Genomic DNA, 24,665 nt, shown 5'->3' with positions numbered 1-24,665 from the left:
TAATTTTGAATTTTAATGGTTCATAGGTTTTGCTAGTTTGGTACATTCTATAAAATTCTCTTTTTTACATCAATGTAATCGGCTCAATTTTAATACTTTTGATGTTTGTAATGATTACTTTAATTTTAAAATAAAAATTACAGTGTCAAAGATTAAGATATTAAGTTCATTTTTTAATCTTAAAATGAGATTTTTTTCATAATCAATAACACCAGTACAATATTCCACTAACTTTATCGATTTATGAAACAAAAAAAACAACAAGTGTTTCATAACTTTTAAGCTTGGATAAAAAGACGTATCATTCAAAGACAACACAAATCAGATAATTTCTGCTGATTTATCTTTTTTAGACGGTGTTATTTGCTTGATTCGCGCGGCGTTTCACAATATATTATGCCATAGTTTTGTAATGGTTACAGCCTCAGTGTAATATTTCTTACTCGCTTGATCTTAATGTGAGCTCTGATGCCGAATGAAGTTTTTGTCTAATTAAGTTTGACTTGTAACTTAATTAGTTACATCATGAAAATTGTTTATTACTTTCTTGATTCGCAATCAAATCAACATAAAACTATTAGAGATATTACATTGTGATGTTGACATTTAGAATATACTAGCCGTTGCTTGCGACTTCGTACGCGTGACATTAAATAATAATATAATAAACATAGTCTATGTTACTCACTGCTAACGTAGCTTTTTAATGGTAAAGGAATTTTTGAAATCGGCCCAGAAATTTTTAAGTTATTTCAATAAATACAAAAATCCAAAAACACAAATCTTTCCTCTTTATAATATTAGTATAGAAAAAGATCAGAGTGTTCTATGAACTTTTGTCCTGTCTATGTGTGGTTTACTTTCGAAATCTGGACATAATAGTAAATTGTTAACTAAGTGTTACTTCTTACCTAATAAATTCGAAAGTTTACTTGCATGTTTGTTAGAGATTATCGTCGAAACTACGGAACGGATCTCGTTGAAATTTGGAACAGATGTAGATTATAGTAAAACACATAGACTTGCTTTTGTTAGTCGTAGACGAAATCTCATAGTGTCATAAAAAAGATACATACCTGCACGAATGCAATCAATGTCGCTATGTGCATGACAGCCGCTTCATGGGGCCCTGGAGATAAACAAAACACAAAATTAGTTAAAACACAAAATTCACAAAGTTTACTAAGTTCGTCATCTTCTCAAGGAAAAAACATTTTTTTTATTACATAAGGTGGCAAACGAGCAAGCGGTCACTAGAATCCGCCAAAATGGCGAAGCGACCGCTGCCCATAGACATTCGTATTTGCAGATGCGTTGCCTACCCTTATACGACGGAGGAGGAGACAAACATAAAGAGGATATTTCCCCTTCCTATGCATCCCTCCACCGTCAAATCCACTTCCCCTTCCCAATCTCTCCTTATAAGAAAAGGGTGGTAAAGAGAAAGGGACTTAAATTAGGCCTCCGGCACCACACTCATCAAACGAAACACAGAATTGCTTCCATTTCACGCCTGTCTTCTGTGTGGTCGTGGTATTACACCGGGCGTGCCGGTCCATTCATGCTAAGATGTTAAAGCGGTCACTACCACTGTAAGGTACATTCAATTTTAAAAAATAACATAGATTTTTTTTAGAACTACCCGTAAATTCAAATTATTTCTTAATTATTATTGTTATTTGAATCAATTTACTTTACGTAATACAAAGTTACTAAATGATCGTTAAGATTTTCGGTTAACAGGTCAGTTTCAAAATTATCGGATACAGAGCTATTATTTTTGGCATTCAAGCTAACATTATTCCCGTTGATTTCTAATATAAATCATTTAAATTACACAAAATTACTATACTATGTTAATAACGATTGTGTAGTTATCGTAGATTCTTTTGACATATAAGTTTTAGTAAAAGCGTATAGTAATAAAGCTATAATGCATACAACAGATAACTGTTGTAAGGTGTTTTAATGAATTTTGCACTAAAACAATGAGTTAGTTTTTTAATTAAAGCCGATGTAAATAAATATTAAATTCTTTATAACTACTTATGTCATATATATTTATCTATTATTTCTATACTTAATATAATAAAGCGTAAACACACACTTCTTTGTTGCCTAAGATGTCAGCAATCGCAGCATATTTTTAAATAATTATTTTTTTAATAAAAAGCCCTACACTTGCGTCACGCTTTAGGCTATACATTTTCACGCCGTTAAACTTAGGGGTACATATTTTGGATAAACCCTAATGTGGGAAAGAGACTATAAGTTGCTGCCAACATAAAGGAAAGGTTGCCATGGTTTGACATCATGTCATGTCATTTTGACATTTGCAATTATTTGACAAATGTGAATAATAAAATGATTTTTTTATAATTTTGTGCGGATGAAGTCGCATGGGAACAGCTTGTATAAAATATTGGTTATTTCTTTAGTATGTTTTAAGTAGTTATGTCTTGCTACATAGAATGGGCATACCTTGAAAGTACACAGGTGATAAATTGTCTATTTAGAAAGAACGCAACAGTATGCCGCATATTAGTGTCAAGTGTCATTCATATTTTGACACAAGTGAAGCGACCGATTGTGAAATGGAAATTGTTACAAATTGTAAAATAAATTATGACCTTTCTGATGTTTGTTTGCAGATCTGCGAGGTCAATCACATTTGTACGTTGAATTCGAATCTACGACCAACAGGTTACAAGTCAAGCGTTTAACCTCTAAACCACTGATGCTTTAAAACTCTACATTTGAAACATACTATTTCGTAATTAAGAGTGTAAACATCTTGGTGATTTTAAGCGTATTTTTTTTTAATTCCAGGATTATGCAATTTCATTTCGTCACGATAAATACAAGTACATCTTTTGTACAAAAAACTAAATAGACTTGCATAAAGAAACAAAGTCAGAAACATTGATATTGTTGTATAAAAATGTGGCAAAAAGGTTAACTGCTTTTCATTATAGATACAACACTTATAATAATAACTATTAAAACAACAGCTACTGAATATTAATTATCGATTACCTTACACGCTAACCGAATAGTATCGATTACAAAATCGATTTATTACAAGCGTGAAAGGTGTAAAATCAAAGATGTTAAACATTGATTAACCGTAATGGTGGGTCACGTATTGTCTAATTGCGAGCCTCTAACGTTCGTCTCCACTTCGTGAGGTCATCCGCGGACCTTTGCGTCGAAATATTTCCGCGTAATATTTCAACACTAGTGACTCTTAGTTCGAGGCTAGTGGAATTGTTGCCAAATAATCTCTAATGCATAGAGTAATCTATAATCTTCTTACGTTATTTAACAATTGGGAGTGTTTTCCCTCATAGAAATAAAATTTATAATTTATTTCATTGTCTTCAGTAATCTAACTAATATTATAAATGTGAAAGTTTAGATGGATGGATGGATTTTTGTTAGAGTTTGTAGCCTAAACAGCTGAACGGATTTCGGTGAAATTTGGTACAGATATAGAGGATAGTCTGGAAGAAAACATAGGTTACTCACTTTTGTTTTTCTTTTAATTCCACGCGGACGGAGTCGCGGGCGAAAGCTAGTAATGTCTAATTCTAATTTTCAATGAAGTGGAAAAGTGCAATTGAATAGCATATTGTATTGGTTAGTATTGTATGAGCATGTTATGAAGAGGGATCAATCACATGTAGGAGAATTTTATTAACCAGGGTGAACGTACGCCGGTAGAAGTATACTTAGAAGTAGGCCGCCGGATTGCTTGAAAGGTGACATGATCAAGGGAGTGATGACTGAGATGACGGATAGAGTTATTTGGAAGAAAATGGCGCGCCGATCCTACGAGAGTAGGATAAAGTAGGGAAGCGCAATTGTAAAAATAAAACATATTTATAGTCTATTAAATATCCAAACATAGGCTTTTAAAGCGTGCGCCATCTTTGACTAAACTGTTCTTTGACTAAACTATTGCAAAACAGTTTAGTCCTCGCTTTCCTATTAGCTTATATAGAGGTACACACTACTCGATTTTTAGTTGTGCAACTAAACAGTTGAATGGGCGAAACAATCGACAATCGCACAACAGCTGTACGATAGCTATACAAATTGGTGAACTAATAGTTAATAAATTATTTAATATAGTAAGGAAGTCTTTTAAATTAAGATTGAGTTCACGACAGGTCGAATATAATTTACATAATAGCGGTTTGATTCGCCGTTTACAAGTGGTAGATGTTTCAAGGTTAGTTAGTTCGAATTTAATACTTCTATTAATGTTAAACGTTATTTTTAACAGTTATTTTGTTTGAAACATATTTTATTGGCAATAAGATGTCTTGTATTAGTATAACCTTTGGCTGTTTATGACTGTACCAAAAATATTTGAATATTAAATTAATTTATTGTTCTTTGAAATGATATAAGTTGTTTACGAATTAAAAATTTGCAAGTTAACTTAATTTTAATTTTAGAGCGTCGGTGGCTCAGTGGTTTAAACACTTGACTTGTAATCTACAGGTCTTGGGTTCGAATCCCGCCATGTACCAATGTGATTTTCGATTTTTTTGAATTTTCATATGTACATAATTTACCCGACGTTCTTACAGTGAAGGGAAACATCGTGATGCAACCTGCACATATCGGCAAGAAATTCAAAGATATGTGTGAAGTCAACCAACCCGCACTTGGCCAGCGTGGTTAACTATGGCCTAGTCACCCCTTACTTGGGGTAGGCTCCAAGCCCCTCGGTGGGGACGTATAGTGAGCTGGTGATGATGAAATTAACTTAATTATTAATTAAGAATAAAACACATACCAAATCGACTTGTCTCTTCACAAGAATTTGATATGCTTTCATTGTATTAACTTACGCATTATAAAACATACGATTATTCGTATGATAATCATAATCAATGTTTATGTTCTGAAATCGATTGTTCAATGGAATCGATGTCATCGAATTTCCGATCGCAATGTGGGCCACGGTCAGGCTGAGATCACACGCCACCACACCTCGGATCAGGGTTGATAATCGATTTAATATTTATAACAGTCGATAATACTATAATATTCTGTTTGAGAAGTTATGAATACGAGTGAATAATTAAATTCTTAAATCGACATTCATCTTACTGATATTTTACACATTAGTATTTTAATGTTAGGTTAGAAAATGACGTCAGATACTAACGTCTTTTTTTTACTCATTTCTTGATAAACAAAAATCTGAGTTGCCTGTGTTTAGTTTTTAATTTTCTTTTCCATCTATATCTTAAATAGTGTATCTATCTACTTATATTTGATAGTGAAAATATATTAATTCTGTTGAATTTTAAAATATATTGTATAGTGGTGCCACAGCCCTGTGAACAGGTAGAACTGGCCTTATATGGGGATCGATTTATCTCTCACATATCCAAAAAGAGTTATGTAATATTTCTGTCAAACGTAATCGTATCTCCAACATTAGTCGTAGACAGTCTGTCTGTTGAGATCAATGGTCTATGGTTTTCATTACTTATGTAACTCGCACATTTGCTTTTATTACAAATCGATTACTAATTTTGTAAATCAGATATCTACATATATCTTACTAATATTACATTTGAGAAAGTTTAGATGATGTTTGACTTCGTGGCCTTATCTGCTAAACAGGTCTCGATGCAATTTGGCATAGATGTAGAGGATATTCTGGAAAATCATATTGCCTACTTAGTTTTTTTTAATTCAGCACGGACCGCGCCGCGCGATAATTAGAAGTAAATATCGCTAATGAAAATAATTCAGTTAATTGTGGTTAAAAAAAATTTCGTGTATTATTAACGTAAGTAAAATGTAATAAATCAAGAGTGCGCACACGTTGGACTAAATTATCGCACAACTGTTTAGTCGCGCTTTGATTCCTATTAAATGGAGGTGCACATTGCTCGGTTTTTAGTTATGCAACTAAACAGTTGAATTGGCTGCAAAACAATCGCACAACAGTTAGGCGAACGTTTAGACAAAGATATGCGCCCGGTCTAAACAATACAGATGTTTTGAATAATATTATATTAACTCAAAAAGCAAAGGCCAACAAAGGTTAAGATAGGCCAATAGTTTGTCAGTCCTGGTAGACCCTGAAGTAACGTGTATAAACGTGAGATTGAATTCGCATTATGAATTAATATTTGTTGAAGATTCCGACGTTCATCACAATGTCTGATGTCAAAGGTTATTTAACAACGCCGAATTAATAATCATTCTACTACAATATAATACAAATTTATAATGTATTCATTTTGTAACTAAGCCGTCAACATAAGTGTTTGAACAACACTTAAACTATTACTAAGTGTTTGAACGTTAATTAAGATTTATATACACCAACTTGATATGTGTTTTGAGATCGACTTCATAAAACAGTAAATATTAATTATTAATAGAAGATTTCTCAATTGTTTTGGTAATATTTTGAATTCGTCAGTTGTTTTATTGTTTTTTATTATCAATATATTATTATTTTTATCGGAAATTTAATTATAATTACTGAAATACCACAGAAAAACGTTTATTTGTTGAGCGCTTCTTATGACTCTTAGAGCGGGCGCAAATTTTTGACTAAAATAATCGCAAAACTGTTGGGCGATACTCGATTACTCGTAGATTATTCAACCTTTTAGTTGTCATAATGTCATATGAATCAATGCGCGACTAAACAGTTATGCGATAGATTAGTCAAGGATGTGCGCTCGCTCTAAAGGTGTGTCCTTTCAGCTTATTACAGTAACATTGCATAAAAAGATGACTTCATCCATAGCATTTGTTGCCGATGCAAGACCCTACTCCCTTAATTATACCCTGTAGTATGCAGTATGCAATTCGACTCGTCACTATGTTGCGCAAGCCGCTCTTGGGGTCAACATTATAATTTTGATTACGGCAAGAAATCTTCGCAGTCTATTGTTTTTGAGTATGTTTCAATCAAAATTAACTTCGATTATTTTGGCATGCGATTATGACTAATTTCAAACTTTATTTATTACTAGCTGTTGCTCGCGACTTCGTCCGCTTAAGATTAAAAAAATATAGCCTATTTTATTCACTGATAACGTAGCTTTATCATGGTGAAAGAATTTTTGTAATCGGCCTAATAGATTTTGAGCTATTTCGAAACATAAAAAATACAAATCTTTCCTCTTTATAACATTAGTAGAGAAGACGGGAAACGATCAGCGGATATAACAAAGTGATCATCGACGTCTATGGACATTCGCAACACCGGAGAATGCAAATGCGTTGCCATTCTTTGAGTGACATTTTCATTTCTTGAAGAACCCTATTAGTACTAGATACATCCCTAGACTTTACTTACGTTATTGGCACATAAAGATTTTTGGTAAACTTATAACCTTTAACATGCGTTTAGTAAGAATGTATCTTATAGAACTGCATTCACTTCGCGAGGACGATACTTAAATGCTAGACCGTATACATTAATATGGGAATTGAAATTTTAATTCTCAGGTGTGCTTAGACTATTTGTTTATAATAACTTTAACAACATAAAACTTGAACTTATTTTTAAAAGAAAATGTTGATTTTTTAAGCTACTAATTTGAAAGTAAACAAAACAATATATAGTAAAAATCTATATGTATACTAATATTATAAAGAGGAAAGATTTGTATTTTTGTATGTATCGGAATAACTCGAAAACTACTGGACCGATTTCATAAATTCTTGCACAATTAAAAAGCTACTTTATCACTGAGTAACATAGGCTACTATTTGACTATTTTTTAAATTCCAAGGAAGTCGCGAGACACAGCTAGTTTAATATAAAAACAGAATAATTCAGTTTTAATAATATAGTAATAATATAAGTTCAAGTTAGTCATAACATAAAAATACTAGATAGAGGCAAATGACTTATAAAAGTATTAAAAAAACGAATATAAGAAAATTCATAATGCCGAAAACCTTTATAAAGTTGGTGCATTAGTTACAATAAATGTGAACTCAAGTATTTTTAAACGCTATTCCGTTCTCACGATCTTTCAATCGCTTATCTTATGGTTTGCTAAGTTGGTAATATATGTTATGTTAAAGTACTTGAACTTATGTTGAATAATTTTATTCGTTCATAAATGTAAAGCATTTAATGTAATTAAGTTAATTTGGAATCTTGTTAAGACCCTGACTTATAACATAAGTGCGGTCTCATCAACATAATGCTGAATACGTATGTTATAGAAAATTTTCAAGTAAAAATATACAAAGTATGAATCCTGATAAATATCTATATTCAGAGTTATAATACGTCTGAAAGTTATAGAATATTTTGGTTACCTTAATATTTTTTTTATAATTAGAAAAAAATGTAGTACCCTTAACAAAAAAAGCGCCTTAAGAAAAATAAGGGCAATGTAAAAGTCTTGAAATAATGCTATTACAAACTTATCGGTATTTTTTATGCATAAAGTAATTTCGAATTTAATGATTCCTTATAAAAATAAGAGTACTCAAGAACTGACTATTATGCATCCCACAATCAAATAAATCAATACATATTTACGTACTAGTCGGTGCCGTCACCGGAGGATAAAAGCGTGAGTTGAGCCGTTTTAATTTTCGCTTAATACATATTTCATTTATAATTCTAACTCAGATATTAAAATGTGTACTATTAGACAAATTGTTACCCTTTGTCTATCTACATTTTACTGGTTACTCATAGTTACATCATGTCTACCTTCGTGATGCTATACAGCCTTGCTTTGTAACGTTTATCTCAGTTTTATCCCAAGGCTCTTGCGAACGGATTTAGTTACGTGTTCTATCGGAAGCTATACGTGACCTATGATTAATTCGAATGTTTTAAACCATTACAAAGTTCACATGCCGTTTCAAACAATAAAAATAGTAATTTATTACTATCGTTAATATACAATAAGTAATTGAAACTTAATAATTATGGGATTTTTTTTAAATCAGAGTATTTCAAATACATTTTAGCTTAAATTTAAATCGATCATTTTACAATGTTTAATTATATTTTTTGGAATCATACAGTTCTTTATATAACTCGAAAAGTCACAAAAGTTAAAACTATATTTGAATTATTTCAAATGTAGAATTAGAACTATAATAGTATTAAGACCCGAATGTGTTGACACGAGTTTGTTTAGGAGAATCTTTAATTAGATAAAAGATAACGTGAACAGACCCCTTATCAATTGCATTCAAATTCTCATTGCAAGAAAATGTATGAGAATCAAGTTATAATTGTTTACTGTCCATTGAATTGTTGGTTGCTTATAAATGTTACATCGTGAGTAAATTAAGAACAAGATGATCAATGTACACGTTCATATTGACTCACATTCCCTACCATCAGTTCCCACTGTGTTTTGTTAATATAACAGTCTCGATTAATTACTATGTAAGTATATTCAAGGGCGTGCCTATTTAAGTTATTGCCGTCGAGTTGAAACAATGGTAGTGGTTGAGCAAGTTTGTGGGTGGCATTTCAAAATTGCCTTGGACAATGTAAGAGTTGGATTCTCACAGGCGCTAAAAACTGAAAGAGCTTTGTGAATGTTGCAAAATTGTTTTTTTTTAGTCTACGAATTAATTGCGTAATACTTCGCTTATTTTTTGATTAGAAAAAATATATGGTTTATAATTTTAACGATTAAATACGTATAGAAAGATCTCATTTGCCAATAATATACATTTTACCTAATGTTATACGAGTACATTAGACAAATAACAAATCGTGGTTTCTTCAAATTTATTCTGCTGACAAACGCGAAACAAAACATTCTCATCTCTTTTTTTAAATGATAAGGATGAAAATAGTTATACGTATTTTTGGTGGTAAAAACCAACTGTATAACCGTTTTAATATAGGCAATAAACTGTAGTTACATTATATCTTAGCACAGATTATAAAAGGCTATTAAAGTTCAACACATGACAGAATGGATTCCAATAAAAAGGTGTGGTTTCAACGATAAAGATAGATGTGTTACTTATGCAATGAATCGAATCTGTGGGAATCTTGGTGACTACCATCCGTGGCCTTATCCGATGTGACATTATTTTTTATTACACGTGTACACACCTTATATGGAGTTCATTCATTTTTATACCACATATTTATATGCCTGTGATCAAAGGCAAAATTTACCGGCCGTTTAGTTGTTTTTAAATTACTCTTATCACATACAATACATGTTGCAAAGAGGAAATTAGAATGTTTAATTAAATGTGTTCCGAAAGTAATGAAGCGATATTAAAAATTACTTCGCAATTAGTAAGATACATTATCAGTGAGTAATATAGGCTAGGCTATACTTGATTATAACTATATTTTAGTAAATTTCATCCCGTTTTATCGTGAAAAAATTCCCGTGCGACTTCATCCGCATAAAGTTATGAAATTTTTATTTTATTGTTTACATGTGTCAAATTATAATATCAATTGCAAATGTCAAAATGACATGATGACAAACCATGGCAACCTTGCTTGCTTAATGTTGGCAGCTTGTAGTTTATGGTCCCTTTCCCACATGAAGGTTTTTTCCAATTTATTTATCCCCCAAGTTTAATAGCGTAGAAATATATAGTCTAAAGCGTGTCGCAAGTGTAGGGCTTTTTATTAAAAAAATATTATAAAAAAATATACTGTAATTGCTGACATCTTAGGCAACAAAGAAGTGTGTGTTTACGCTTTATTATAATAGTGTAGGTGTAAAAACATCTTGTATACATAATAATTTGTGTCCGAATATTTTAACAAGATAAAAAGTTTAAAATAATGGGTTTTTAAACGATAGTCGGACAGCCGACCTCAGAGCCGTGTTTGGGAGATGCGTTGACATCAATACCATGGACCGGCTACGTAGGTTCATGTCAGGGTCGAGATGGCGACATGTCGTTTCCAAATTCAATTTGCGACCATCTTTATATCGTCTGCGTAAAAATTTTATGCTAATTAAACGTTAACTTGGACTACCCAAAATGTATTTGCACTCATATCATTAAAAAATCAGAAAAGAATAAAGTACAGAAATGCATTTTTTTTTCATTTATAAATCTCGTTTTTACGTTATCCAGTTATACGTTAGACTTCGTCGGGTTTTTAAGTTTTTTTTTTTCAATTTAATTTACGCTGTTTAACTCTATTTTAATGACACATAAGCTAGTTACTGACGATAACTTAACTACAAGTGTTTTGAGTAAAGTTAAAATCAAATTAATCATCGCGCAAGATCAAGGAAAATGACCGCGAAATTTGTCACCTGTCAAAATATTCATGTATATGTCAATACACCGAATTCCTCCCACAGATTAATTATATACCATAGATATAAAAACAGTTGCCTCTTTGACTCGTCCTTGACATTATGCAAAATACGATATATAATATTTTTGTTATATTAAGCGAAGGCATTCATTACAGAATTAAAAATACAATATTTTTTGTACAATATATTTATTATGGTAATTTTATTATCCAATAATCCCAGTAAAACGAACATGAACCATAGAATAGTGGGTAAGAATTTTTAAAATTAATAATAACATAGCTTAGAAACAAGTAAGATTAAGTAAAAACTATACAAAATAAAATTTTAAAACGTATATAAATATTCAAACAGTCTTATCATTTTTAATCACGTGTCGTATAAACATGTTGACAAGGTTCGTTGAGCTATTTGAATGAAAACGAGTTTTCTATTTAATATGTTTGTTTTCATTTCCATAATACAGTACAATGTAAAACCATTAAGCTATTTATAAGTAAACTAGTTGCTTGCGACTTCGATCGCATGAAATTAAAAAATAACAAATATTATAGTCTGTTTCCTTAATAGTTACTGATGACATAACTTTTTAATGGTGAAAGAATTGTTTTACTACTGAGTTTTTGGGTTATTTAAATACATACCAAAATACAAATCTTTCCTCTTTATAATATTAGTATAGATAACATATGACTAAATCCTATCTTCCTTAGACCTAGTTTTTACACGTAACTATTCGTATTTCTTCTGTTTTACAAACGAAATGGACTTTAATCTGATGCTAATTTATATAAGAAATGTAACTAAAAGTGTACTTTTAAGTCAGTATAAAGAAAACATCTAAAACTTCAAGTTATTTTATTTTTGGATATAACAAAACATGATGTGATTTAACGGCGAACAGTTTCCATGGTGCTCAACCACTAGATAATAAAGGTTTTATTTGTTTTATTCTATTCTCTATGGTCTGATATAATCCTCGATAAAATGTTATCTATATAAATATTTTTAAATTAATCCATTACAATGTTTAATAGAATGAAATATTTCAATAATTAATTCTTCAACGAAAATATAAAATTATGCTAAAGGTCGAATGTATCATAAATATAAATCGATATATTGCAGTGTATACGTAAATTTAAATAACGAAGTTGTTTTTTTAGTAATTTTAATGGAATGGAATACTAGCTGCATAACCTTAAGAAGATTGCTTTTCCCAATCCGGTAATAATAACAAGATAATGGCCCTAACTGGGTCTTCTGAGAGAGCCCTCGAGCTTAGTTACCTATAAACGAGGTTTAGGCTAAGCGCCTTCTGCACTCGGCCACCTCAAGCTCGGTGAATCTGTAAATGCCTCTTCTAGGCAAACAGGGCAATACAGTCACAAAAAAATCGATACTTTCTTTCATGTAGTCTGTATACGTAATTGTCCCATCACTTTCAGACGCTTCCTTATAACAAATACTTCCTATAAACAAAGACAACAGTAAAGGAAATCTTAATAGAGATTTGGCACTTAAATAATACATCGTGAAAGCGACAATTCGTGACTGTCTCGTACATTAACATCGTCTTCACTATAACACATATATTAAACATCTACCATCCTTTTTTATATCTATTTAAAGAACAGAGAAAACAATTATGTTAGTATACAAGTGTTATTTGAAATTAACGATAAACAGTGGATTAAATATTTCCCTAAATAATGTAATCGTGACTTCTTGAAATACCTCTGTTAATGGATGAACCTCGACTGTTATCAGCAGTATGTATTTACCTGAAATAATAAAATGTACATTAAAATTTAATATCTTATTGCATGTATGTACTTAATTTAGTTTTTATGCCACACATTAACAATTGTATTAAGTTTTTACATTGTATGCGAAATTTTTAAATCTATGACGTTTTTTAAACTGCCGAGTTTTCTTGGTGGAATAAAGAATTTTTGATAGTTAATGAAGTAAATCAAAGATGTAGCGTTTACGCATAAAATATTTTATCCTGAGTCACATAGGGATGAAGGAAATTGCTCGCTAATCTCTCGGTAGTGGAGTACATACTAGAAGATTCCGAAATTCCATTTCATTTTGAATAAGAGGCAAGTAACGTCCTAAAACTTGCCTCGCCCACGCCCGTAAAATCGTTTTTTTAATCTACTTTATTACTGTCACGGACGTGTATTTAATTTGAACATTTTATAAATGTCCGGACAAAGCTCAAAGTCAAATTGTAAAGCTTCATTCATATTACTTTAGCGGACGTCCATTGATCGACGCGATATTAAGCTCTATTGAATGTTGTTATGCAACACTGCTTAACCTATTCAAGTTAGTGATATAACGTGTGTGGTTTACAGGTGTTAACATATGGCATAGGTTCTATGTAACACTAGCTGTTCCCGTGCGGCTTCATCCGTATAAAATTTTAAAAACCTTATTTTATTGTTTACATTTGTCAAATACTCAATTGCAAATCTCAAAATAACCGTTACCATAATAACATTATTTTCTTAATGTTGGCATCTTGTAGTTTATGTACTTACATTATGATTTTTTCCAATTCATTTATCCCTTAAGTTTGATAGCGTGAAAATAAATTGCCTAAAGCGTGACGTAAGTGTAGCGCTTTTGATTAAGAAAAGATGTATTTAAAAATATGCAGTAAATTCTGACATCTTACGCCACGAAGTAGTGTGTGTTTACACTTTATTATATTAGTATAAGTATAAATAATTAAGTATAGAGTATAGATAATACATTGGCTTCCTAATTCAAGGTACGAAATTTTAAATTATAATCGTAAACAGGTACACTGTATTAACGAAACGAATAAAAAACCAAATTCAATAATATTAAATGACTCCTTATTTGCATACAATAAGGAAACAAGTTGAAGTAACATAAAATTATATTTTTACTATTTTAGTTATTAGCAATAAAATTTTATTCACAAAATAATACAACTACAAGGATTTGTTGGTTCTGTACATCTCACATAAGTTTGGTAGTTGGATGTAACGATGTAATGAACGAAAAAACGACGAATAATGTAATGTAACCTAGAAGAATGTTTTCTAACTAAATATTTTATTTATTTCGCGGACAAAGTGGCGGGCAACAGCTAGTACAATTGAAGATTAAGTATTTTAGTGGTCATTAAAGAACTCTAAATGCTGTATGCTGTAATGATTTTTTTTACTTATCCAAATAAGAACAATAGTTGAATCCATTTGTCAAAGTTAAATAGAATAGGTTAGGTAAGCCGAATATCGGCAGACAATAGACTATCTCAAGTCTATTTCCCACAACGACATCGACTTTCTCTCTCGTGATCGACTGACACTGTCGATTTCATCGGATACATTCGACTTTTGTATTCGTTTTCGATGTTACGTTGTTTTATCTAGCAAAAGATGGCATATAAATATACGAGTATTTTTTTTAGGTATATACTTAACGAAATTATGTATACTAGAGTCTAAAGATTAGTTAGACGTGGTAAGTAATTAATAAGGAAGCCAAATACGAGTATATCCACCACGTTTTAATAAATAGGATGATATCAAACTTACTATATCAACATTATGTCGGGTCAAAGGCGTATCTTATATAATTTTAAATACATTTGTATCGACAGATGTTGCAATAAAGCGTTGAAGAAGCCATTACCGAGTCGTCAAAATAAATTTTTATTTATGGCAACATTTGTCCGATGAGCCGGACTTTAAGGTCAACTTGTCTCTTAAATTTGTCTTATCTGTGTCAACAGTATTTTTATTTCTTATTAAAAATATAAATTAAAAAACCTCCGTCCTGTTAAGATGCTCTTAGGATAAGGTTGAATGTTTTTATAAATAAAACATAAACACGATGATATGTAGCTTAATGGATATGATTCCGAAATAACTAATCAACACTATTATAAAGACGAAAGATTTGTATTTGGATTTTGTATTGAAATAACACAAAAACTCATCATCATCCACTTGCCCTTATCCCTTATGGAGGGTCGGCACAGTATGTGCTGCTCTATCAGCCGTCATATCTGAATCCACTCCTTTCTTAAGCATATCTTCTTTCACACAATCCATCCATACTTTCTTCGGTCTTCCTCTTCCTTTGTAGCCATCCACATTCAATCTCAACACTTTCTGGTTTATGTCCCCATCATTTCGTCGCATAACATGTCCATACCACGCTAACCTTTTGCTCCTCAATTTCTCCACCACTGGCGCTACTTTCAAACTTCCTCTAATGTACACATTCTTAACTTTATCCAATCTTGTCACACCCACATCCATCTTAACATACGCATCTCAGCCACATGCAATCTCCTTTCATCCGCAACTTTGCTGGCCCAGCATTCAGATCCATACAATACGACAGGTCTTATGATGGACTTGTAGATCTGATCTGTGAAATAACACAAAAACTACTGGACCGATTTCAAAAATTCTGGCACTATCAAAAAGCTATGTTATCACTAAATAACATAGGCTACATTTTTACAATTTCACTAATTTCACGAGGGCCAAATCGCGAGCTAGAAAACTATAAATCGATAATAGAAATTTTATTCGTAATCTTGTATTAGATATGGTCATCTTATTATTTGTATTGAGTCCGCTATAGACAGTTTTAACAGGACAGTAGTATATGCAAACTGACTAAAACACTTAACTGAGATATGCACAATTTTAATGGCACAGGTTGACGCCTCAATTTAAACTCAAAACTGAGCGTCTATATCGGGCGATAGTATGATATAAAAAAATCAAATTATCTTTCGATTTTCTGGTTTTTTACTGCTTTTTGGAGGGAGTTAAAGTGACTAGTTGCATTGCTCACTTTACTGGTTGTAAGATTATTGTTTCGTTTGCCAAAAAGCTTCTATCGACCTTCAACATCTTGATTAATATCAACCTTGAAGTTTCACCTATTCATTAGCACATACATAATAAATTTGTGTAAAATCCGAAATGTTTACGAAGGAAACTCGGTGCGAGTAAACGCCTAACGGATGTAGGTTAGGTCAAAGGTCAGTTAAACTTAATAGACAAAGTTCCGAACATGTATAGGTGACTTGAATCTTATTAGATAAGTATTTGTATTAAGTGTATTGAAACATACGTGCGTGTGAAATTATAGTATGTTATTATACTGTTGTTTTTTTAATAAGTGTTTAAAACGTCACATATTATAATGAATAAAATAGTTTAATGAATGAAAAAATTATGTTTCACATTTCCTAAACAGATATCGTAATTAAGGTAGTTTAAAATCAAGCTGTACACCTCAAGGAAGAATAAAATTCGAAAACCATACACTAATAAAAATTATTTTCTTATAATTATTATAAGATATAGAAAAAAATGAACCTTGGATATTTATACATCGCTGTTCTGTTACTTTCAAATACCAAAACATGTGCAAATAAAGTTAACAATATTCAATAACACTAAACGGTGCATTTGTAATGTTTGTTGAATTTTGTAAGCCTAGTCCGGACTTCTTGCAGAATGTCGAACGCTTAAATGCTTTGAACAAATTAATTTATGCAAATATTGTGTAAAAATGTCAAGAAGTAGTCAACGCATGTTAGCTCAGATGAGTGATCAGTTGTACAGCATGTTTAAAACATTACTACTTCGTGTAAGGCTTTGTCTTACGGTATTCTGTTTCGATTTATTTAATGCTGGGCTTCTGACGTCTCTATTTTCTCATTACCTAGTGTTTCATTATTGTTACGTTGACATACTCGTATGTTTCAAAGAAATAAAACTCAAGTTACGTAGTTCAGAAACGCATTTTATGAAGTTATCAAACCTAAAACGATGTTTAAATGAAGCTGGAAAACCGGCCATAAGTCTCAGTATTCTTTTGTTTGACTTATTAATTTATGTAGAGTATGTCAAGTGGACTTTAGGCAGATTAAATGACGTTTAATAATTTCATTATATTACACAAACATCCTTGATTCGATTTGTTTTAGCTATGACATAATTGTTCTCAACTTAATGCATCCTGTTCGGTAGTGTATACATGTTTAACAAGTTTTTTTTATTATTACGATCATTATAAATGTATTTAAACATGCAAATTATATGTAACGGAATATTAGTGTCTTTTTTAACTTTGACAGAAACATATTTTTTTTGTAACTTAATTGCCACTGTTTGCCTTGAAGAGGCATTTACAGATTCACCGGGCTTGAGGTGGCCGAGCACAGTAGGCGCTCAGCCTAAACCTCGTTTATGATTAACTAACTAAGAAACATAAGTGTTTTTAAAGTATGAAAAAAGCTATAATTTTGCTAATTTTACAAATGCGAAAGTTTACATGGATAGATGTTAAGAGCTTGTAGCCTAAACTGCTGAACGAATCACGATAAAAATTGGCATAGATGTAGAGCATTGTCCGGAAGAAAACATAGGCTAGTTGCTTTTGTTTTTTAATCCCATACGGATTTAAAAGTGTTCAGTGTACCAATAAATGGCCACTGAAGTCAATACCCTCTAAAGCTGTCGTGTTATGATTTACATTTTCAGTGAACCACCTGTCACCAAATCTAACTTGCAAATTAACATAGGTCAGGTCGTTACATATAAAGATGGCGATGCGTGGTAGTTAATTATGTTAATCGTAACATATTATTTTATAGTTTGGCATAGGTTGTGATTTATTTAATTTTGTTAACAAATCAGCTTATCTGTTGGTTACGTAATAAATAAAAGCTCAACATAAAAATGTAAACGACTTTATTATTGACTGAAAATAACCACTTATTTATTTAGTATTAAAGACGTTCTCTGCGTAACAGGTCGATATCGGCCTGTTACTGTTGCGAAACGATTACTTCAGGTGTATACATACATTACCTAAAATGTATACATTATGTTTCCACAATTATTATAGCAATTTAATCTATCCTAGTGCTGGTGGGTCTAGAAAGACCTGCCACTCTCTGGCGGAAATATCATTGGGGGCGCATTTTGGCCCGCCACACCAGATGCAGAATTATTTTACTTGCCGCAGTAAACCTGCTAAATTAAAAATAAATGTAAACATAACACATTTTAGAATTTAGTATATCGAAGATTAGAAAGCGTTTATTATAAAGAGAAAGTAAATAAATGTTTAAATTGAACAATTATTTCGTACAGTTTTCGCTTTCTGGTCTTTGTTAGCGATTTTAATTTGTTCTACCTAAATGTGGCTTGGTATTTTATGTTTATCGATTGAGATATAGGTTATAGAAATATGTTCATCTAACATTGTATAAGAAAAGCGGTTACATTTAGTATATCTGTATTTTCGTCATTAGAAAACAACAAATAATCTAACTACTTGAGTTAGCTCACTATGAACAATCACTTGACATTTAAAATTCGATACCTTCTCGGCAATTAACCATGCATAATAATATAGAGTTTCTAAATTAATGCAATTTAAAAGTCTAACAGAAAATTTCGTAAATATTGCCATTTTAAATGGTCTTTAACGTAAGAAACGCCTTTAAATGTTTAAAATAATCTGTTCTATTTTCCCCTATGTTATTGTTTCATCAACCCATACCCGCCGAAGAGCTCGAAAGCATCCTAGGTTTTTTTATGTTGGTTATGCACTTGACCACGATCCCACCTGATGTCAAATAAGAAGTGATGTTGGTGATGATTGATATCATGTTTGAATTCGACTGATAAGTACTGTTTGCAAATGGTAGAGGTAGACCTAAAAAGAGATGGATGGATTGCGTGAAAGGTGACATGATCAAGAAGGGAGTGATGACTGAGATAACGGATGATAGAATGCTTTGGAAGACGAAAACCCGGTGCGCCGACCCTACGGGAATAGGATAAGGGAGGGGTAGTGATGAAGTGCTGTTTGCAAAGTTTTCCATCACCGTAAGGACGTCGCCGGGACTTGGATATACAGGTCCAATGCTTAACCATGCGACCGTATCCATATTATGTAAAACCATCACATTTAGATATTCAATGGATTTTACTTCATGTGAAGGGATTGCGCAGTCTGTTCAGTAGTCAACAATGTGCATTGTGGTTGTTGTGTTTTACGACGCATGCGTATTGAATGCTACCTTTTGGTTTACTATCGATTAGAAATAACGATGTTTCATGCATTTTATGTTTGGCCTCTGATGAAATACATTGGCTACATAATGTTTTCTTTAGTGATGATTTTCGATAAATGTAAATATTCCCAGATGTAAATAAACTGTGATACAATTGGAGTGTAATTAAGGTTAAATTATGCGTTATCCGTAATAAGTCATGTTCAATAACATTTATAAAAGAAACAAATGAATCCAACACGTAAATGCTCATTACATAAAATAGCAGTTATTTAACAGTTTTCAATAACTGTTATCGAACACAGTCTAGTCGTAGTGTTGCGGTTTTTCAATCCTCGTAACAATAACTCAGTAAATAAGTCAATAGTTTAAAACATACAGTTACGTGTCGTCACTTTCGCTTTTGCCTGAAATATGTGTGAGACGAATCTTTTAGACGTTTGTTTTGACCTACTCGTGTCGCTTAGGGTAATGACACATTAGAGTGTATCGAAATGGTAATTTTATTCGCTGTTAGAAAGGCCACTGTTAAACTTCCATTATAATTGCAAACGTTTATCGAATAAAACAATAACGAACGACCGTGACCTGGTCCTAATTTTTAATACTGACAAAGAATACAAGTATTGTTGGAGTATATTTGTAAATATTATTACCTATTAAATAAAACTTTCCTTTTAAAACGATCAAAGCGTATGCTGAAAATCAAATTAAATTGATATTTGAAATGCATTAATTCGATTAAAAACATTTAACCGTTCTAGAACAATTCAAACTATACAGCGTTAATATTTTGATATAGTTTGTACTCACCTTTATTGTACGCCGTAATGTACTTTCGATTTCTATAATTTATTTCTAAACTAACAATAACAACTGAATGTTTATTTTTTAACGAATTAACTTTTTTGACATTTTGAGTTATGAAATAATCTTGTGTACTAGATTTTGCCCGCGAATCCGTCTGCGTGGAATTAAAAAAACAAAAGTAAGTAGCCTATATGTTCTTCCAGAATATTGTCTACATCTGTGCTAAACTTCATGGAGATCCGTTCAGGAGTTTACGCTCCATACTCTAACCAACATCCATCCATCTAAACATTCGCATTTATATTAGTAAGATTGTAAATAAACATGGTATTTCATTGTTGCAACTCCATTCATCATCAACTTGCCCTTATCGATTACGGAGGGTCGTACTGTATTTGCTGCTCTTCCATACATCTCTATCAGCCGTCATATCTGAATCCAATACCTTTTTAAGCATATCTTGTCAATAGTTAATATATTATTAAGTGTATGTACACATATTGGAGTATCATATTTCATCTTTGCAATACTCAAGTATCATAACAAAACTTTCATTAGCCATTCATCACAGAAGTACTTTTGTGATTACCAAAGGTTACACCTGTCGAATACTGAATGTTTCTAATGAACACAAACTTCGTTTGACATTATTAGGTACTTAATTATTAAGTATATAAAGGCCATAGTTCACCATCTAAAAAGATGAAGATTCGAATGAGACACGTAATATCGAGACATTTTGTAATCGAATGGAAGATCGATTATTCGTAATCGATTGTTGATATCCGGTCGAGTGCACGAATGCAAATTATATATGATTAAATTGACGTTGTAATAATTAATGTTTTACTTGTCATAAATCTCCAGGATTTCAGTTTTTTTTTTGCTAAAATTTCTAGGAATAGACAGATTTATTATTTTATAAAAAACTCCCTTTTAATTATTTTCGGCTTGTTTTGGACAAGCATGTTTTAATTAACAGTGTAATTTATTTACAAGTTAAAGATGCATTCACATTAACAATCAAAAGAACATATTTTAATTAGTAATTTGGTTATCTTAGTTCTATGGTCAATACAATATCGATAGAGACATTTCGAAACTTATTACATTCGAATAGAATTCATTTTCCTTTCTCCATTAAGTGTGGAGATAAAGTTGTCTGAGGTCGTCAGTGTGTATGGGCCATTGTTACAGCCTCTCACGGAAGTATTGCCTACGGCATACTTACATACTTCTCTAGTTAAAACTGAATGTTACTGCATTCACATGTTTTAGAAGATATAAAAGGTCATAGAGTATTATTGCTTTTTAACGTTACATTGTAGCGTTTTATGGAACGAGATGATCGTAAAAATTACCTTGGAGTTTTATGACTAATGGCTTTCCCAATGTTTAACCAATCTTTTTTTCGGTAACTGCATGAAATGCGTTTCCGAAATGTAGTATATTTTAATTTAGAATTTCAGTGTAGAAATAGTTTTTAACTAAGTCTATTGACTTCAAGTTTAATTATCAATTCATCATCATCATCATCACCAGCCATACGTCCCCACCGAGGGGCTCAGAGCCTACCCTAAGTAAGGGTGACTAGGACATAGTCAACCACGCTGGCCCACTGCGGGTTGGTCGACTTCACACATATCTTTGAATTTCTTCGCCGATATGTGCAGGTTGCATCACGATGTTTTCCTTCACCGTAAGAACGTCGGGTAAACGAACCCAATACCTGATTACAGGTCAAGTGTTTAAACCACTGAGCCACCGACGTTCTAATTATCAGTTCGATATTTTTCAATAGAAATATATTTTATTTAAAACTGGTTTAACCTTTAATTACAACTAAAAACTGAAATACTTATATGATTATTTATATAACATCACTAATATTCATTAAAGAATAAAGAAAAATGTTATATTAACTTAAACAAATATTACAGAATTTAGTGATAATCCGCACCTAGTTAGAACTTAGGTTATTAGCTTATACCCAGTGACCCGGACAAATCTTTCTAATCAATGCGTACTGGGATTGTTACGTAAGATACACGTAACATCTTCACTTTCAACTGAACTCTGACATTACACTGGCTAGTGGACAACACAAACATTTGATATTATTTAGACAGCTATAACGGTGTAGCGTGAACGTTTTGGTTTTTTTTTTAACAAAGGTAATTTAAGATTGAATGTGGATACAAAGGTAGAGGAAGACTGAAGAAAGTATAGATGGATTGTGTGAAAGAGGATATGCTTAAGAAAGGAGTGGATTCAAATCGACACCTGATAGAGATGTATGGAAGAGCAACACATACTGTGCTGACCCTCTGTAAGGGATTACGGCAAGTGGATGATGATCTCACCCGGCTTTGCGTGACAAGATCTCGATTTGAATTCTACCCTCATTCTTTTCGTAAATTAACGATTATAAATCGAGGGTAGATTTCAAACCCAAGAATTACATTTTATGATCTAATTGACTAAATGCTAGAAATTCCGGCAAAATCGAGTTTTTGATATGACTAAAAATTAAATTTTATTAATTTTTCTGGTGTTGACAAAGTCATTCTAATAAAAAACCAAAGGTAGAAACAAGTTTTTGGTTTTAGTTTCTTTGGTAGTTTATTTTGCTTTGAATATAAAAATACCGACCGTCTTATGTTTGTTTATTATATGCTAGCAGTTTTTATTGCAATTTATTGTAATTTTAATCGTCTTTTGCGATCAGATTTATTTGATAAAAATATACAACGATAATGGTATTATGGAATTTTCATCTACGTTAAAATTTTATAGGAAATTATTTTCGTCTCTGTTGTTTTGAATAAGAATAAGGGAGATAGTAATATGTTTATATACATGTGTGTTAAAAACCAGTTATGTTATAGGGTTTTTGAAAGCGTGTGTCATTGTTGTGCCTGTCGGTCATTCACTTAAGTGAATCTTTAAGTTGCATAATTTTTGGCTTTAAAACCAAAGTGAGGCGTGATGTAGAATACAGTTATTCAAATGTACATACATTTTCTCCGCGCTAACAGCGACTTGAATTATATTACGTTCGTATTCAATTGTTTTTAAGAGAGCGTACAGTTTGGAAAAATAAAGCGTTTTTGTTTCTAGGATTTTAGTACGATGTCGTGTCATGTTAGACTTTAAAAATTTTAAACAAATGCCTCAGACTGTCAATTATTTATTTCTTTGTTTGTAGATTAAAACAGGATACAGAATAAGCACAATAATATACTTATTTAATAGTAAAATGTACGTTGTTTTTTGAATTAATGATTTTGCGAACAGAATGATATCTCAAGATGGGTATTTAATTATATTTTATCTACTCAATCTAATGTTTACATTTTCTCTCACATTCCATATTCTAATGAGAATTAAAAAAAAACTATTAATAAAATGGATGAAAAATGTAATAAGACAAAAACATATAAAACCATATTTTATTGTCTAATGTACGCAAGTTCAAGGCGACGATTCTTTAAAAATAAAAGCAAAAAAATCATAGTTTTTGCACAATTCTATCAAGATTTATTAATATTTTTGACTGTAAAAAAATTATAAATTACAACAATAAATCAATTCATTTATTATTTAATCTTAACCAAAAAAATATAATTTGTATCTTACAATTACCTATTCAAATATTAAAATGTTCTTATTCAATGTATTATTGAAAAAGAAAACTTCAAATAACAAAATATGGTCAGTGCAAAATAGAACCTCTTTGGCTGACAAGTGTGAATACAGCCAAAGAGTTTGCATACTGGCCACCGAGACATTGCATGGTTTAAGTATTAAAAAAATGATAAAAAACAATAGAAGAAAAACATACAATAAAGATGTGATCGCGATATAGTTTTGTTAATTGTAAATATGTAAGTAAGTTTGAATAAAAATAGTGCAGTTCAAGAAAAGTTTTGTTTCTTATTTTTGTCTGCTGCGCTGTCGGTAAGTTAAACAAAATACACTACAAAAAATATTCACTACAAATATTTGTGCACTACTAACCTCTACTGTCAGTTTATTCTAACTATATTAATAGTTCTTATTCTCACCACCATATCAACCGCGACCATCAGCGCCAAAATGGCGAAAATAGGCACAAAATAGCACAGCTTATAACCTATGTAGTTAAATGCTCTACGATCTAAAACTAGAATCGCAGAGTATAAACGCGCACGGTACACGGCTTTCAAGTAACAATGTATTAAAGTAACTAACCATAACTTATGATCATTAAGAGAGTATGCTATGAATTAAATAACTGTTTATTAGCATAAATATTCAAATAACTCTAATACTTTGAATTACATGTTGCGTGTACACTTTCGTTTCAACTTGTTTACATAATTACTTATTTTCACTGATATCTTTCTCTTTGTAATAATCAAGTCAATACCATGGTTTCTGCGTGTCGATTGGGTTCACGTTGATCCTTGTTAATAAAACAAGGATCA

General features: G+C 31.6%; 1 protein-coding gene across 1 annotated transcript in view; it reads right to left on the bottom strand.

The window, feature by feature from the left end:
- Positions 1–24,665, bottom strand: part of LOC106105606 (proteoglycan 4-like) — a 36,103-nt gene that overhangs the window by 7,195 nt on the left and 4,243 nt on the right. Inside the window, exon 2 of the mRNA XM_013286023.1 lies at positions 1,077–1,129. Within this exon, the coding sequence (XP_013141477.1) occupies positions 1,077–1,109 (33 nt within the window). The 5' untranslated portion in view covers positions 1,110–1,129. The remainder of the gene's footprint in view (positions 1–1,076; positions 1,130–24,665) is intronic.

The sequence above is a fragment of the Papilio polytes genome, unplaced genomic scaffold (assembly GCF_000836215.1).
Source record: "Papilio polytes unplaced genomic scaffold, Ppol_1.0 DF822845.1, whole genome shotgun sequence".
Classification (NCBI taxonomy): domain Eukaryota; kingdom Metazoa; phylum Arthropoda; class Insecta; order Lepidoptera; family Papilionidae; genus Papilio; species Papilio polytes.
This window is presented reverse-complemented; position numbering and strand designations above follow the sequence as displayed.